The sequence below is a fragment of the Bison bison genome, unplaced genomic scaffold, assembly GCF_000754665.1.
Source record: "Bison bison bison isolate TAMUID 2011002044 unplaced genomic scaffold, Bison_UMD1.0 scf7180017864525, whole genome shotgun sequence".
Taxonomy (NCBI): domain Eukaryota; kingdom Metazoa; phylum Chordata; class Mammalia; order Artiodactyla; family Bovidae; genus Bison; species Bison bison.
The window spans coordinates 721,958-739,953 of NW_011495076.1; the positions used below are offsets into that span (position 1 = coordinate 721,958).

The window sequence follows — 17,996 nt, forward strand, 5'->3', positions numbered from 1 at the left end:
GGCGGCGCGGGACCTGCAGTCGCCCGGGATTCCCTCCAGGTGACGATGCTCTGGTTCTCCGGCGTCAGGGCTCTGGCTGAGCGTCCCTGCCGGCGCTCGCCCGGGATTACCTGCTGCGTCTTGCTGCTGCTCAATTGCTCGGGGGTCCCCCATGTCTCTGGCTTCTTCCTTCTTGACAGGTAGGGGAGGGGTCGGGAGGGACCGACCCTCCCAGACACTGGCTTGGTACCTGGGAGAGAAGGCGCTGACTGGCCCCGGGGACGGGAGGGTGGGGAACGAGCACCTTGGAGCCTGCTCCTCGCTGGCACATGGGGATGAAGGAAGCCCTTTGGGGTTAAGGGGTGGGAAAGCAGTGAGTAGGCTAAGGAGTGGAGAGCGGGCAGGCTGTTGACATTAATACTGTAGTGATAACGGAAATTCTTCTATTTGGATTTGAAAAGTTCCTTTATTATCTTTAGTTTTCTTCAACCTTTAGTTTTATCTCTTCTCCCGTATGCAATTAAAGGGGGAAAAAAAAAAAAAACTGCATCGTTTTCCACCCATAGGCCTGTCTCACTCTATAAGGTTCCAATATAGCTTCTTTACTGGTAGTGATCTTTAAAGCACCCGCTCTCCAGACCTGGATTTAAAGCAACTATCATATTTTAAAAGGGTAATAATAGCAGGATATAATAATTATATGCTTTCAGGCAGGTGAAGACCTCAGCTGCTATTCTGAAGGACATACTTTACTGACACCTGGTGCAGAAAAGAAAATATTGAGTCTATTTCTAAGAAAAGAGGAAAGAAGATTGTATTTCGAAAAGTAATTTCAATTCAACACAATATGAGGCAGATTCATATAAAGGCCTGTTTATTGACACAGTCCTGAATTCTGTTCAAATTTAAAATCTACCTTAATGGCCAATTTGAATTTTTTGCTTATGGGAGTGTTTGTTTAGTTGAAATGGTTTTATAAAGGAAGGGTATTATTAAAGATCCAATCAAATACTTGGAATTGTGCTTAAACCAACCATCTGAGAGCAGAAAATATATCTATGTAGCACAGGCTTTTAAAAAAACTTGTTCTAATAAAATTATTTAAAGTATGTTTTTTTCAGGGGGACTTTTTGGGGTGAATTTGATTATTTAAAACTCATTAGGGATTTTTGAAATTTGGATATAGTTTTCTCAAAAAGTATTATTATAAAAATTCTATTTTTGTAACAAGGCCATGCAGCTAAATTTAAATAACTTTTTTTCCCTTTAGGTTCTGTTGCAAAATGTGAAAATGAAGGTGAAGTCCTCCAGATTCCATTTATCACGGACAACCCTTGTATAATGTGTGTCTGCATGGTGAGTATGGAGATCAGGTAATGGGAAATCAATTGCTCCCTCTGCAAGGTGAATCCTTTCGCTGTGATTTTATGACCAGATCTTAAAAATTGCTTTTGGTCATTACAAAACCACAGATGGCTGGTGAATTGAATTCCATTGAATTTCCAAGTTTTATGGACTTTGGCAATTTCTATTTCATCAGGCTGGAGATGTTTATCTTTGACATCAGGTTGCAGATGTAAACTTCAGATGGACTTGGTATAGCATCACCTCAGTGGTAATTACCACTTGCCCTTCTGCTGCCGGGAATGGCTATTGCCACCAAATCATAGGTGCCACCAAACTTTCTGCTCTGATTCTATTGTCTGAGCTCAGTGTCAAAATGATAACATTTAGGTATAAAGGTCTGGGATAAGGTATGTGACAAGGGGAAAGAGAGGTTAGAGTCACAAAGCACAAACATGGGGACAAGATCTTGAGTTTTTTTGCCTCTTATATCCTAAGCTCTCAAAAACAATCTTTATATATCTGATTTGGAAGCCATGAGTCAGAAAGGATATTCTGTCCTTAGTAGAGGATGACACTTGGCTGTCAGCTGCTTAGTTAACACGAGCAGTGGCTGGTAGATTAAAAAAATGATTTGTTTCAGTTTATTTTAGCTTTATAGTAAATGATAAGATCTAATAAGTAACCACATGGGGGAGATTAAATTATATGAATAAGAATTTCTGAGCTGAAATAGCGACTCACAAAGAACATTTTTGTTTAAAAGTGTTTTACATGCCAATCACTTTTGGCAAAACTTGATTAAAAACTACACATCACAAAACCCTGTTGGAAATACATTAAGGCAGTCAAAGTCAAATGCAAAGCCCCCAAATGATAGATGACTGCTTGTTATCAGATCAACATGCTGTATGCAACCAGAGAAGGGAATTTTCTCTGTTTAGGGGAAAGCCAAGCCATCTGGGTTTAAACTACCCGAAGTTTTTCACCACAATAGATGAGGTCAATGTTGTGAAATGATAAATGGGTGAAGGTGAATGTCTGTATCAAATGATTATCAGGTTCTGAAGACTAAGGAAATCAGCAGAAATAGAGGTAAAAAATGCATTCCATTTCCAGAGATGATAAGTGTTGCTGCTTTAACAAAAGAGAGCTGAGAGAGGGACAATTAGGTTTGTGTTTATGAGCTGCCTTGTTAATGAATGATCTTTCACCAAAGGACCTGTTGAAAAGGAGCTTTGCATTAAATTTTGGCTCAATTGTGTATTTACAAATGTAGTGTGTCTGCCTCTGTGTGTGAGTGTGTGTGTGGTGGGGGCAGAAAGGAGATGATTTCTTTATTTCTCCTATCTACATAGTGTTAGTGAATTATTTTATCTTGATCTCGTAAGATCTCAGAAAATGGGGTAATATTTAAATAAATTTGGAACTCCATATGCAAAAATATTGTTTTTCTCCTCAGCAATATTGTTACATTTATAATGTTTAAACACAGAGTTTGGGTTTTGCAAACTTTTTCAAAATAGTATGAAAATTCTCAATACAGCATTTCCCTTTTTTGGTACTCTTGCCCTGGTGGAAATAGTGCCTTTCCCCGAAAGTACAGCTTACTGCTAATAAGACCTTGCTGTTTTGAAGGTAAAGAGTGAATCTGAAGAAAAAAGATGCGTCGGTTGGAATTCTGGAGTGATATTTATATTGATTGTGTTCAGAAGGGTGGTAGGTTCATTTATATCTTTGAGTAACATTTGGAGGTGTCTGCCTTCATGAGAGCTATCAGAAATCCTTTCCAAACACATAAAGTTGAGACTCGCATTCTGACTCACTAGCTTTTCAGAGGATGCCTCAAAGTTCCCCCTAGCTGAAAGGTTCAGTGATATGTTGCCATGACTTTTGCAGGGGTTTAGGATTATGGGGCCCAAGTTGTCATAGTCATTATTGTTTCCCAAACAGTTGTAGTACTTGATAAAGTTGAGTAAGGCTAGATGGGCAACTGTTTCTTTATTTGTAAGTTTCCAAGGGACCAACTGCAGTATATGAATTTCGAAGCACCTAGCTTACCATGAGGCTAGTTGACAATTTTATATTTAGGCTGGAAGGTAGGCTTATTTAGCAAACAGATAATGTCAGAAATAACAACTAACACTTATGAAATACTTCATCTGCTGGCACTTATCGAAGACTGCGTTTCATTTAATCTTCACAAATATTTTTTGAAGATTTTTACCCCCTCCCCCCATTTTACAGATGAGGAAACTGAGGCTAGAGGATTTAGTAGCTTGTAAAGGTCGTATTTTAGTAAATAGTGGAGCTGGAACTCACTCTCACCTGCCTCTAGAGCACATTCCTATAGTCAAGTGAAACAGGCTATTTTCTAAGTTAAAGATGTGAAAAAGCAAGGAAAAAAATAGATTGTTGAGTTATTTGACTTTTTGGCATTGCTTGAGTTATTTTGCTTTTTTCTTTTGAGTCTTTTAGGAGTCTGGTTAGCTAACATTTGTTAATCACATTATATGAAAGGAAAATCTCGTTATGATTTCAGTTGACCTGCAGGGAGCTTTCGTTGTGAGCTAGTTTTATGTATGTATGTTAAGAGGGTATGTAATAGTCAAAACTGTACTTTGGATAAAGAAAATAGTCATATTTAGTTTGTGTTGGTCCAGCCTTTTGGCAGAAAGCTACCTAAAGCTGAGTATAAGCTCATATCTTATTTCATAACATGTACTAAAAAAAAAGCTAACCTCAACATATGCTTAAAAAAGACGTAAAATGTTACAGTTGAGAGGAAATAGGTGGCACAAAGTCCTGCATATAATTACAGTGTAAAAGCTAGAAAAATCCCACAGAATCAACTTGGCCTGATTTAAACTTTTAAGCTCCGAAATGTTTCAAAGGTGGAATGAACTCATTTCTGTGGGAATTTTGAGGATGACAGCTGATGCAGTGGCCACGGCGAGCAGAACTGAATAATTTTATTCTCATTTATCCTTGTCTGCCTGGACCTCCTCTTGCCAGCATCAGTTGTGGTCCAAGAATAACCAGTTTGTCAGCTGCTGATGGATATTATTTTAAAGTGTGTGGGTTCAACTGTTCAAGGGGGAAGGTGAGAAGTTGGACTATTGTCCTGAAATCTAGGGAAGCGGGTAGACAGTTTGGATTAAAGATGCAAGCGCTTCATTGTTCAGTTAGAAAGCAAAGCACAGCTTTTCCTCGTCTTACAAAATGGTCTTTTGTGGGGCTGGGGAAGGAAGGCCAGACTTATTGCTGTTTTGTGTGGTGTTTTTTCCCTTTCTTGCTAGAACTATTTTTCCCGTAATGCCTAGAAAAACATTGGTGCCTTACGTGAAGTACAGCTGATAGGAGCCAGCCCGTCTCAACTGATGAATCGAAAGTGGTCCTCTGGATCTTTTGGGCATCCCCAAATCTATGCAGTGAACCTGAGGATGTGGTACCCCTGCTTCTCACCCCTTTTCCACCTAACCATAACATAGAAGGGAATGGCAAAAGCCAGTGAGTTCGGCCCAGTACTGGAAACCTGAGAAAACTTGGGAGGCTGGGACTCAGAAAACAGAAGTCAGTCCGAGCTTAGTTTGGCATACATTTTGTTCAGCAAAAAACATTATTCTGAGGTTTAAATTTCCTCTTTTAAATCCAGAGGTGCAATTTAGAAATGGACCCTCTGCTCATAAAAAACAACGTGAAATTTGGTGTTACAAGAAGTGGGGCTCCACCTTGCTTGGAGCCAACCAAGGGGTGCGAACAGAGGGGGCTTTGTCTGCTGTCTTCTACTTTTAATCACAGAATCCTCTGTCACTAAACAAGCAGCTACCAGCATCTTTGATTCTTCAGGGTACTTTATCTCTATAAAAGCTTCATGTTTTTTACTGTTCAAATTAACTGGCTGGAGAATAGTTATCTATTAACTGAGCAAGTATAAGGCACGTGTTTGAGGATGAGGGAGACAGCAGTGCATCAGGATTCAATTCATGTATGTCTGCGTGTGTGTGTGTGTGTGAAAGAGAGAGAGAAAGAGAAAGAGAGAGGTGGAGAGAGGGAGAATGGGGAGGGTGAAGGAAGGAGGGAGGCAGGGGAAATATAAAGTAGTCTTGATGTGTTCAGAGAGCTATGCTCCATACATGCACATATGAATAGGTTGCTACAATTTTTTGAAAATTATTTTTTTTCATTTTTAGACTGGATATTGGATGCTCACTAAGACAATGATCAGGGTTTATTTATTTATGTGTTAATATATTTATTTATTTTTATTTCTACTCTGTTTAGAAGGTGGTATGACCAATTGCCTTCCCATAGAATAAGGTATTCAATAGAGTTTTAGGAAAGGGTAACTAATTTAGTTAGAGAAGACTCTTGAGAGTCCCCTGGACTGCAAGGAGATCCAACCAGTCCATCCTAAAGGAAATCAATCTTGAATATTCATTGGAAGGACTGATGCTGAAGCCGAAACTGCAATACTTTGGCTACCTGATGCGACCCTGATACTGGGAGAGATTGAAGGCAGAAGGAGAAGGGGATGACAGAGGATGAGATGGTTGGATGGCATCACCAACTCTATGGACATGAGTCAGCAAGCTCCAGGAGTTGTTGATGGACAGGGAAGCCTGGTGTGCTGCAGTCCAGGGGGTTGCAAAGAGTCTGACACGACTGAGCGACTGAACTGAACTAATTTACAGCATTTTACTGACAAATTTGCCAATACCAGCTCGTAGACGATTATTATCATTAGCGCTTTCTTGAGGCTCATGGAAGTGGAGCAAATGCCCTGAAGTTATATAGTTACTAAGAAACAGACCTGTGATGTGAAAACAGTGTTTTCTCTGCTAAACCAACTTGCTTTTGCATGTTGTTTACTATTTCCAAATGTCTACAGATCCCTCCAAGGGCTTCAGAGAGTTATCTCAACCTCTACAAAGCTGACATAGGCTTACTCTAGGAAGTAGTTAGAGTGATTTTGTCTTATAACACAAACCAAGTCTGGGCTTGGAGGGCCCTTCAGAGGAAGATGCAGTGCAGGCAGCTATTGGCTCGTATCATATCATTTTGGCAAAGTGCTTTAGCCCTGGCATCAGACAGGCCTGGGTTCCAATACTGGCTCTCTTGTTGTTTAATTGCTAAGTGATGTCCAACTCTTTTGCGACCCCATGGGCTGTAGCCCACCAGGCTTTTCTGTCCATGGGATTTCCCAGACAAGAATACAGGAGAGGGTTGCCATTTTCTTCTCCTGGAGATCTTCCCGACCCAGGAATTGAACCCTTGTCTCCTGCATTGGCAGGTGGATTCCTTACCACTGAGCCAGCTGGGGAGCCTGGCTCAGTCACTTACTGCTGGTGAACTCAGGAAAGTTTTTTCACCTTTCTAAGCCTCCGTTTCCTTATCTGTAGAGTGGGGTGGCTGTCATTAACAAACTCATAGACTTGCTGTGAGAACTAAATGAGATAGAACATTTAAGACTTGGTCCAAAGCTTGGCATTAAGTCAGAACGATTCATTATTGTTATTGTTGATGATGATGTTAATGTTTAAATTCTTATTTCCTCACATGGAATTAGAGGCAAATGTTCATCAGAAAAGAGAGAAAAGGGAGAACTTCATTGGTGGTCCAGTGACTAGACTCTGGGCTCCCAATGTAGGGAGCCCAGGTTCTATCCCTGGTCAGGGAACTAGATCCCACATGCTGCAACTAAGAGCTGGCATGCCGCAAGGAAGATCGAAGATCTCGTGTGCTTCAACTGAGACCCAGTGCGGCCAAATAAATAAATAAATATTCTTAAAAAAAAAAAGAAAGAAACCCTATGGGCTCATTAAAAAAGAAGGAAAGAAAAGGGAGGAGAAGGAAAGCTGATGGAGAAGAGACCTAGGGATAATGATGCCAAGCCCACCCATCGTTATGAATGGAGAGGACTAGGTCAGTAACATTTTGTGGGGTTTTCTGTCCCTCCAGACTTGGACTAGGTTGATCTGAGCTGCTTTCTTATTGGTCCAGTGGTGTGTGAGCCCTGCTGTAAGTTTTCCCCTTGCTCTCCATTAAACACTAAAAAAACTTTCCATGGAAGAGGGGCCTCGTTTTTCTGCAGAATATTTACATCTCTATGCCTGTGGGGTCACCTTCACTTGTACTTTTATTGGCAGAGGGTTAGGGTAGGGACTCAGGAGCGTTGTAATTCTGGAAAAACTGCCTAGTGGTCTGGCATCATGGTGATTTTCCTGGACCGCCTTGTGCAAGTCTCTCAACCCTGTTCCAGACCTGAGTAGGGTTTGCTGCCTACTTACTGTGTGCTCCCCTGCCCCATTCCCATCCCATTTTAAACATGCTTTCTTTTCATTTCAAGGCACCAGTCTTCATAGTGTGCACCGCCAGTAAACTGTGTTTTAAGTGTGGGAAAGCAGGCTGGGGAAAGAGAGCCCTTCTCCAGATGAGGATTCAGATATAGTGAGGGCAGGAGAACAGGACATCATAGGAAAAATCAGGCGACACAAAGCGATGGAAAATAAACCAGTTAATACAAATTCATTGAATAAACAAAAGATATCAGTTTCTTGCACCCTCTTCTATGGCACTTGGGTCCAACTGAGAGTCTGTTAAATCCTTTATGCTATAAAAGAATACTAGTAACATCACCTTTCATGGCACCAGGAGGTCAAGTGTGCTTGTTGAACTTAGTTAAGATCAGCAAAATGAGCTGGGTGTATATTTTCAGACCTCTTGATTCCCAGTTCTAGTTCTATAAAACATCACTCAAAGCGCTAGGGATAACAGGTTATAAATGCAGTAATATTATTCTTTCTTCCTTCTCTTCACACTTCGTTCTCCCGTTCCTTTCTTGCCTTTTCTGTGTTTGAAGCATTGTGCTGGTTGGGCACCTTGGGGGTGCAGACCAATAGTACAGGTTCTTGCCCACAGTGGAATGGAAAAGAAAAACGCAGGCATGGATAAGTTTTATAGAAGTGCCAGAAAAACACTCTGCTAGGCTCAAACCCAAGTACTAAGGGAACTGTAGACGAATTCTGATTGGATTATCTGGGACCTTGATGGACAGAGAGAAGATAGTCTGGGCAAAGCATGATTGGAGCAAAGGCACAGAAGAGCGTATGCTTGGGAATTGTGAAGACTGAGGAGTCCAGTGTGCCCTGTGTACCCAAAGCTCTGATGGAAGCTGGAGTCAGAAGGCTTGGTGAGAAGCATCGAGGGGAGGACATTGAGTGCAATAACAAGGAGCTCAGTTCCACTTGTGGAGTTGTGGGAGCCATTTCATATTTTGGCTCACCCACATGACACAGTAAGCTGTGCTGTGTATAAATTCCTCTAGAAGCTTTTGTGAGAGCTGTGTAGAGTGTGGAGAGGCCAGAGTTTGGACAACAGGCACCAGAAAAAACACAGTAGTTAAAATGCGGTAGTCATTACAGTGGGATGATGTGCTAGTGCGTCTCTGTGGCAGTCACTTTGCTCATCACTTGGTGTGTCTGGAGCAGCTCTCGGTGCTGCTATTTGAATAGAATGGTTTACTTCCAGACCTCACTCTCAAAATTCCATTTTGAGGCCATCTCTCCTCCTGCCCACAGTGATGCCTTGCTCTGCACTGTTGCTTGACCCATTTGGCAAATTATTTAGTTTGACAGATACTATTACGGTAGTATGTATTCTCAGTGGTAGCACACATTTTCTACAACAATCAAAATTGTACGGCCCACCTTAAAGCAAGTGTGCCCCTGTGCCAGGACCCACAGACTTGCAGAGGAGTTTCAGAGCCCAAGTTAATGTGCTGAGTCACTTCAGTCATGTCTGACTCTTTGTGACTCTGTGGACTGTAGCCCACAAGGCTCCTATGTCTATGGGAATCTCCAGGCAAGAATACTGGAGTGGATTGCCATTCCCCTCTCCAGGGGAATCTTCTCAACCCAGGGATTGAACCCACATTCTCTTATGTTTCCTGCTTTGGCAGGTGGGTTCTTTACCGCTAGTGACACCTAGGAAGCTGTTGATAGAACTTGGCAATAAAATAAATGGCAAAGATGAGAAATGGGGTGGATTGAAGGGAATTTTGAGAATTCTAGCCAATGTTATGCACAATGTAGGAAGAGAAGAGGTCATGGATGTGGATGGGGGATAATAAGTTTAGAACTGAAGTGGGCTTGAAGACCTTCCAATTAGGAAAACCTAGTCGACTTCACTTTCACTCTTCACTTTCATGCATTGGAGAAGGAAATGGCAACCCACTCCAGTGTTCTTGCCTTGAGAATCCCAGGGACAGGGGAGCCTGGTGGGCTGCTGTCTATGGGATCGCACAGAGTCGGACATGACTGAAGCGACTTAGCAGCAGCAGCAGCAGCAGCAGCAGTAGGCTCTTCAAAATGTGGATCTTGATAGTAATAGAGACATCAAGACTAGAAACCAATGTGTTAACTGTTTACACTGAAATAAATTTCAGAACTTTGGGGATAAATTATTTGTCTTTGGAAGGGGTCTAAATTGAGATTTCAACAAATTAGCCTATAATAGTAAATAGAAGAAGGGCTATATTTAAAAGAAGGTTAGGAAGGTAGAAGCCAACAACAGAGACTGAGGTATAGTTACAAAAGGAGAACCAGCAAAGTACAGACCAAGGCAGATGTTTGAAGAAGAGGAAGATCAGTGGTATTAGATCTTTCAGAGTTAGACTGGACCTTCTGGGAGAACATCAAGGATGGAACTTTCTCATCATCATCTTGAACTATTTGAAACAAACACAATGGTGTCCAGGTCCATAGGACCTGTCGCTCATTTTCCCATGGAATAGAATTGATCATAGATGGAATTTGGTGGAACCCGGTTTGAGAGAAATACTAAGATTGCTGTAGGGATTTTGAAAATTTAGTGCAAAAATCACACATTTTCTGAATGTAAAGGTCTCAGCAAAAGTGAGTAAATACCACATGACATTTTCAAAGGTCCCCAAACAAAACTAATTTCATGAATAAAAATAATAGACTTTGGAAGTGTCTTTGGAATGTTTCTATAGTTACGTGCAAAATGGACAAAGCTACATGGAGGCATTTCTTATTATGAATCAGAGCAACAATATCAAAGAAGTTGGCTAACATAAAATCTTACCATTATAAACTTTCAAGTTTGCTCTATGAAACTGTTAATGGTGCTTTAAAAATATTATGATATAATTTAATCCTTTAGTTAGATCTTCAGGAAAAATATTTTCTTTTTTCACTAAATTTTTGATGTCTGTTTCATCACTGAAGGAGACCTGTGGAACGGCAGCCTTGATGTCTTAAATTATGGGTTCAAGTCTCCCCAGGGCCACCTTGTAGCTGTGCATAACTGGGCAGCCACCTTGGTCTCCCTGAGCCTTAGCTGTGGGTACTGAGCCAGTCACAGTGGTATGTCTGCCCTTTGGCTTCATTTCTAAAGAGGAATCGTAGTGGAGACCCCATCTGTGGGCTGTAGCCATTGACTGAGACGATGTGTATGGGTTAAATACACTAGTGTTTGTGAAAGACCTTTGTAAACAGTGTAAGTGGAACTATTGTTATTAAGAGCGAGAACTTGAATAGAAGACAGTGAAAGTGTATGCTGTAAACCAGTTTTTAGCACATACTTTAGTGAGTATATTTTTTAGCAATGATAGTGTAGTGACTCCTTTATCTCCTTTAATAGTTGTACAGCTTTGCGTGAGTTGCCTAATATTTCTGTATCTTGACATCTTTATTTTCATCATAGGGCTTTTGTCAGAATTGTGAGTCTAAACATTTCTTAAGTCAAGATTCTTAAAACAGGGTCTGGAAACGTGGTAAGCACTTCTGAAATGATAGCCCCAGCCTGCCAATGCAGGAGACGTAAGAGACATGAGTGGGTTCAATCCCTGGGTGGGAAAGATCCCTTGGAGGAGGGCACAGCAACCCACTCCAGTATTCTTGCCTGGAGAATTCCCATGGACAGAGGAGCTTGGCTTACTACAGTCTATGGTTTTGCAAAGAGTCAGACATGACTGAAGTGACTTAGTACACACGCACACATGCCACCATCTAAACGCTATGCAATTGCTGCCTATCCCAGACTTCTAAGAAGTGCTTAAATAGATGACTACAAGGCTTCTAAATCTTCTAAGAAATGATTAACTGGACTACTGCCTTTATTTTAGTGTATGGCCAGTTCCTATGATGTGTTTACTCTGAACTTCTATCAGGGCAGATGATGGAACTTTAGTAGAGGTGACTGCTATCTTTTCTGTAAAAGATAGAAAACCTGGGAAATGTTTGGGGCTTAGCAAGATGGCTGCTTCTCTGCTCCTCATTTTCAAAAGTCTACCTGTTTAGTGTTCGTCTCCTGATGGCTAATCGAAACCTTGCTTTCACAGTGAGGCCGACCTGTCCTTTGCGGCACTGCCGTTGAATGAGGAAGTGGAAGGTGGGAGGCAGAAATGTAAAACTAATCACTGAACGGAGCCACTGAGACTGATGCTTCAGAATCCTCTCCCTTTTATTAAATTTATTTATGTTTTTAAAAAATCTGATAATTTTGTATGCTTAAATTTTTAGTTTTGGCTGAGAGGCATGGCTTGTGGGATTTTAGTTCCCCAGCCAGGGTTTGAACCCATGCCCTCGGTAGTGAAAGTACAGATTCCTAACCACTGCACCACCAGGCAGTTCTCCCGCTTTTGAAACGTGCAGAGCTCTGCTGTCTGCCCAGCCCCAGTCACTCCGGCTGCTCACGGTGTAGCAGGTGATCCCGCATTAACTGATGTGACTGGATTTGGACTTGCAGACCCTCCACATTCATGGAGCGTTGTGTGCTTTTGACCCGCTGTCTCATCAACTCTTCTAAGAATCTGCCTCTTCTCTTTGAGAGCATGTTCTGTGTAGTAATGTATGTGGTTAACTTGGGCAGATTTATCTTAGGAGATGAGGTCTTCAAGTGTAAGAACCTTGTCCCCTCATCTCTGGAAGCCCCAAAGCTTCAGCGAGAGGTCCGTAACCTTGGGACTTGAGTGGGAGTCAGGCTGGAGTTTCCTGTTTATAATTTGGGTTGTTAACACTTGAGATCGCTACCCCCCAGAATGGAACTCCAAGTTCCAAAACAGGATTCTCCCAGTGAGTTTGTCACAGAAGTTCAACCCCGTCTATAAAAGACATCCTAAATAATCATTGCAAAAACACTTTTTTTCTTCCTTTGAAAGGAATGTACTCCCATTTGAGAACTAAAGTCATATAGACATTAAGTCCTGCTTTTACTTGTGACAAAAGAAACATTCTCTCTTATAGAAATACCTTGCTGCCTTGTAGGCGACAATGCAGGAGGTGCCTGAGAGGGGAGGATCCAGGATTATCTCAGTTCTGTTTTCAAAAATCACAGTGAAAAATGCCTTGGACCCCCTTGGCTGCCATTCCCATCATTCCCTCCCCCTTCACTGAGCCTAACTCCGAAACCGGGACACAAGCCTCAGTGTTTATATTAGGTTTTGGATGTTAGCTCCCTTGGCTTCTGGGAGCCGACTCTGTTGAAAATTATGTTTTTCTTTTAAGGACAAAGGCCTTATTGTATGTACACGTTGTGCAGTGTAATGAGTTTTCTGTTTTTTTTTTTTTTTTTTTTAATGTTAGGTAATGGGCGGGACTAACCCAGATCTGGCAAATGAGAAGTTCAAAGGTCTATACCCTGAGTGGCAATTTGAAGGTTTCACGCAGGTAACTCAACCAGAGAAAGTGAGAGGGAGGGACAAGTTGCATCTTCCCTGACTAGAGCATGTCCCCTGAATGCCCTGCTTTGATGGAATAACCATAAACCGGCTGTGGGAGAGGACCAGCAACATAAGTGATGATACCCCAGGGACACTTCAAAGAGAATGACAGTGACTGTAAAAATCACGGAGATAACTATCCTCACATTTTCACTTATAAAAGCACGCGTTTCCAAAATAACTCTTATACTCTTGGTCAAGTAAATAGGTTTTGGCCAGATGATTTTTTCATGGCCACAAAGGCTGCAGGCGTAGGCTGAGCATCTTTTTTGAGATGCCGTGCAGTGGGCTCTCTGGTTGTGCTGCTGGCCTCTGCATCTGTGGGTGACCTCAGAAAACTATTTCCAGGAGAGGTGGAGCTGGTGCTCTGAAAGGAGGCAGGAAAATTAGGAGGCCCGAAACTGTTTTTACATTTATTTGGGTCTCACTGAGAGGCATTTTTAGCATCTTTGTCTTAATTTTTTTTCCTTCTCTCTATGTAAAAAAAAATTTTTGGAACCTTTCCTCTCAGGTTCCTCTTGGAGGCAGATCTGCAGACTATAGCATTAGCAATAAGGTTCCTTTCCCTCCTCACTGCTTTCCTTTTAGTGAGTAAAGCAATGACATTTGCATTCTTTTCTGTATTTATTCCTAGAACTTCTTACTAAAAAATATTGGGGGATTCCGTTTCCATTTTATTTTCTAATTGAACAGACCTGTTTGAGGTAAGTTATGACAACTGCTTCCTCTAGGTTCAGAGAGCAGGGCTGCATCTGGTCAGTGTCTTGTGGGACTTGCCACTTCTGCCTCAGGAGAGCCTTGCTGTGCTGTTTGACTGTCTGTGGGCTTCCCAGGTGGCATAAGTAGTAAAAACCTGCCAGCCAGTGCAGGAGACGTAAGAGACATGGGTTCAGTCCCTGGTTTGGGAAGATCCCCTGGAGGAGGGCATGGCAACCCACTCCAGTATTCTTGCCTGGAGAGTCCCATGGACAAAGGAGCCTGTGGGTTACAGTCCTTAGGGCTGCAAAGAGTCAGACACAACTGAAGTGACTTAGCACACATGCGCTGCCCCGGTACCTCTCAGAAATTCATGAATTCTAGAGGCTCTCAGCCTGCTGGGTCTCTCCTGGGTTGTGGATTTATAGAGTGAAAGCTGTAGCATCAGGACATTCACATCCCGGTGTTTCTAGGTCTCAGGGGGATGCTGTTTTCCTGAATGGGAAGACTAATCAGATATTCTCCCACTTGAGAGCTGCTATGCCATGTTCCTGGGTTTATGCTCCTTGAGGGAATCGGGCCTGTTAGAATTGAGATGAGGCGATTTCCTGTTTTCAAGCATGTGTGAATCAGGGGTTCCAGTACCCAGTGGTACCCACCAGAGCTCAACTTGCAGTCTCATTAGCACAATAGGTGAGCACCCAGACGGAAATTCCTTTCCCTTAAGAGGTGACTCAGTCAGAGTCTGGGGAATAGTTGGATGGCAGGGAAGGGGGCAGGAGCCTGCTTTATGGGTAGGTGTCTTTAATTAGTTCCGAAGTAGCGTCTGCTGGAGGAACTGGCGCTTCTTCCTTCCCCCTAGGATAAGCACGTACCAGGTAGCAGTGCCCTCCTTTCTCTTGTGTGCGTGTAGGGAACTAGTTGGGATTTATTAAAATATGTGATTTTTTTTTTCTGTTTCGTAAAAGCTGTACACTGGGCAAAGGCAAAGAGACATTTGATTAAAGTACTTTACACACCACTTGGGGGCCAAGTTATAGAAACAGCTTCCAGATTTTGGGTATTTGGTGTTGACCTATCAAAACAACAATTTCTTACAGTTTGACCTAATATGTACTTTAAGCACCTCGAGAATTTTTCACTGGAGATACTTATCCTGGCAGGTTATTTTGGTGTATCTTAATGAGGGGACCTTTAAATTCAGGGTGAACTGACACTGGTTTCACAAACTAAAAATAAAATGTGTTGATATGGTAAAACATAACCCCTCTTCATCTCTGAGCCCCCGGCTCTGAATTAATGGGTTCTCCTGCACATCCTCAGGATGCCTCTGATGGTGGAGGGGGAGGGGAAGGGAGGAAACAACATTCACCTTGGTACCAAGGAGAGGGGCACATGGTGACCTGCAGGAAACATGGGAACCGAACTGCAGGACTGAAGTAGGAGAATGATTGATGGTTATTAAACACAGCACATATGTACTGAGCATTTATGTTAATAATGGCCTGAGGCGCTGTGAGATTGGAAAAAAAAAACTTTTTTCCTCCATGAACGAAAGAGATTAAATTATGTTCCAGATAGTTTTGAAGTTAGATCTCTTTTATTGCTTTCAAGTTCTTTGAAAATTGAAGAACTCATGCAGGCCATAGATATTAACTCTTGGTTGGAGTATCTGATTAATCAGAACAAATTATTCTTTGACTGTGCTGGATGACATATGTGTATGCTGCTGTTGCTGCTGCTAAGTTGCTTCAGTCATGTCCGACTCTGTGCGACCCCACAGATGGCAGCCCACCAGGCTCTCCCATCCCTGGGATTCTCCAGGCAAGAACACTGGAGTGGGTTGCCATTTCCTTCTCCAATGCATGAAAGTGAAAAGTGAAAGTGAAGTCGCTGGGTCATATCTAACTCTTCGTGACCCCATGGACTGCAGCCCACCAGGCTCCTCTGTCCATGGGATTTTCCAGGCAAGAGTACTGGAGTGGGTTGCCATCGCCTTCTCCAGACATATGTGTATGCTGCATGTAAATATGTATTGTACATGTAGGCATTTGATGTAAAGCTTGGGTCATGTATTTAGTTTGCAATGACTTTTTCTCATGAGAGAGTCTCAAATAAAAGTGTGAAAATGTGATTGAATCAGAGGTTGCATGTATGTTGGGAGAGACCCTTAGAGCAGAGCTTTGCGCGCTGGTGGCTAAGGACTCACAGTTGCGTCCTCATCACTGGCAGCCTCTCCTCCCTCCTTGCCTGCCCACTGCAGTCTGATGACTTGTCTTCTCTCACACAGTTGTAGGCCATTAACAGGTCAGTGGTAAGAATTCTCCCACCTGGGCCCCAGCAGAGGTGACTCTCAGGTTTAATGAACATGAGAACCCCCCAGGGAGCTTGTTAAAAATGCAGATTCTAAGGTTCTATTCCAGAGATTCTGACTCAATACATCTGACAGAGATCAAAGAGTCTCCATTTTTTAAATTGCTATTACTATCAGCATCACCATCTTTTTTGTTTTTTTTTTTAAGAATCTCCATTTTTAATAACCTCATCCAGCGACTCCATGCAGGAGCCAGTATTTGAAAAACCTCCCATCTGAGGTTAGGGGAAAGAGAAGGAAATATGAATATAACCATGAATATAGGTCAGTTCCCCAATGAAGCAACATGTTCTCTAGTGGTCAGGTACATTTGAGATTCTGTTATTGGTACCAAACTTATCCACAGGTCAACTCATTTACATATGTTATTTTTATGGACCTTTGCAGTTATCTTGTACATCAGCCGTCTTTACTGATGTGCTACTTTTTTCTCTTTGTATCATCTCCTCTCTCAAGCCTCCTCTAGTCACTTGATCAGAACTAGTCACTTGTTCTTTGAAGCCTCATGTTGATTTCTCATATTATAATCCTTATTCCTGCCTACCCTGAAGTTTCATTAATTATTCACATGGCTGTCTCCCTACTGGACTCTAGGCTTCTTTAGGGCAGAAATAGTGTCTGATTCTCACCATCACTGAAAACATTTTGCATGGCACCTTGCATTCTGTAAGTCTCAATAACTATTTTATGAATCAATACCATGTTCTTAAATTGGGGATAGCCTGACCTTCATCTTCCTCAAAGCCACCCTGTGAAGGAGAGAAGGCTTTCTCAAGAAACCTGTTTCACAGTTGAGACAATGAAGGCTCAGAAAAGTGAAACAAGACAAAGCTCACACCGCTAATCAGTGAGAGTCAGGGCTACAATTCAAGTATGGGGATCGAGACCCATCCTGGGTAGACTCCACAGAGATGTCTCTCAGAATGCTTCCTGACCACAGGGGTTGAGAAAGCACCCCAAGGGGGCTAGTGAGAGAGACCCAGGAACTAACTTCCCTGGGAATTATGTTTTTAACAGTCCTTGTAGTCCAGTGAGGTAGACACTGGCGCCTTTGGGTGGGACAGGCTGACCCTCTGGGTTGCTGCCAGCCTTCTCATGAGACGGATTCCCACAGGAATACACTCTGTTTCCTGTGGTCTTTCTGTGATGGGCAGCAGCTGCAGGGTGAAGCTGATATGACGTTTGTTTGTTTCTTCTCCAGCCTGAGTCAACTAGATGTAGCAATTTGACAAAACAGCCAGGGTTTTATGACAGACTTGCTGGGATCCAGCAGCATCTGGAGGAGCCAGAGGCAAGCTGTAAGAGCTGAGGGCCAGGTGAAGCAGGATTTAGAGGTGTTCCCCACCCCCACCCCTTCCATTTTCAAACCTCTGTAACGGGAGCTATTTCCTTCTGATGGCAGCTTCCGCCCAGCAGGTCCCTTCCTCATCAGGAACAGACCCATTCTGGGAAATGTTTGTTCTTTCCGCTCTGTTGATGGCACCCAGTTTCTGCCCACACTTTCCTCTCCCTGATCAAGGAGAGTAAAAAGTCAAGCTGACAGGTTCTGATTCGTGTTACCTTCACATAATTCTGGTCATGTTGCTATTTTACATACTTTTAATGAGAATTCCTTTTTTAAAAAAAATTTTAAATTAGTCCAGCCTTCTATTGTTCCAGGGTTCCACCCTTATCATTTCCATCTTTATTATTTTTTTAACCATGTTATTTTCTTTCTCTGTTATTAGCCTAGCGTTTCCATGATGTCACCACTCTCCAAGTTTTGTGTCTTGTTTTTCTCAGTTTCAGTTTTTAATTCTTGGTTCCAGCCCAATAATGAAATACATAAACAATTACAGTGGGGTGGTGGTGCTTCCT

The 17,996-nt window shown here is 42.3% G+C and overlaps 1 protein-coding gene across 1 annotated transcript in view; it reads left to right on the top strand.

The window, feature by feature from the left end:
* Window positions 1-6: 6 nt before the first annotated feature.
* The window catches only part of BMPER (BMP binding endothelial regulator), a 252,908-nt gene continuing 234,918 nt past the window's right edge, over window positions 7-17,996 (top strand). Inside the window, exons 1-2 of the mRNA XM_010831140.1 lie at window positions 7-179; window positions 1,250-1,335. Coding sequence (XP_010829442.1) covers window positions 152-179; window positions 1,250-1,335 — 114 coding nt within the window. The 5' untranslated portion in view covers window positions 7-151. The remainder of the gene's footprint in view (window positions 180-1,249; window positions 1,336-17,996) is intronic.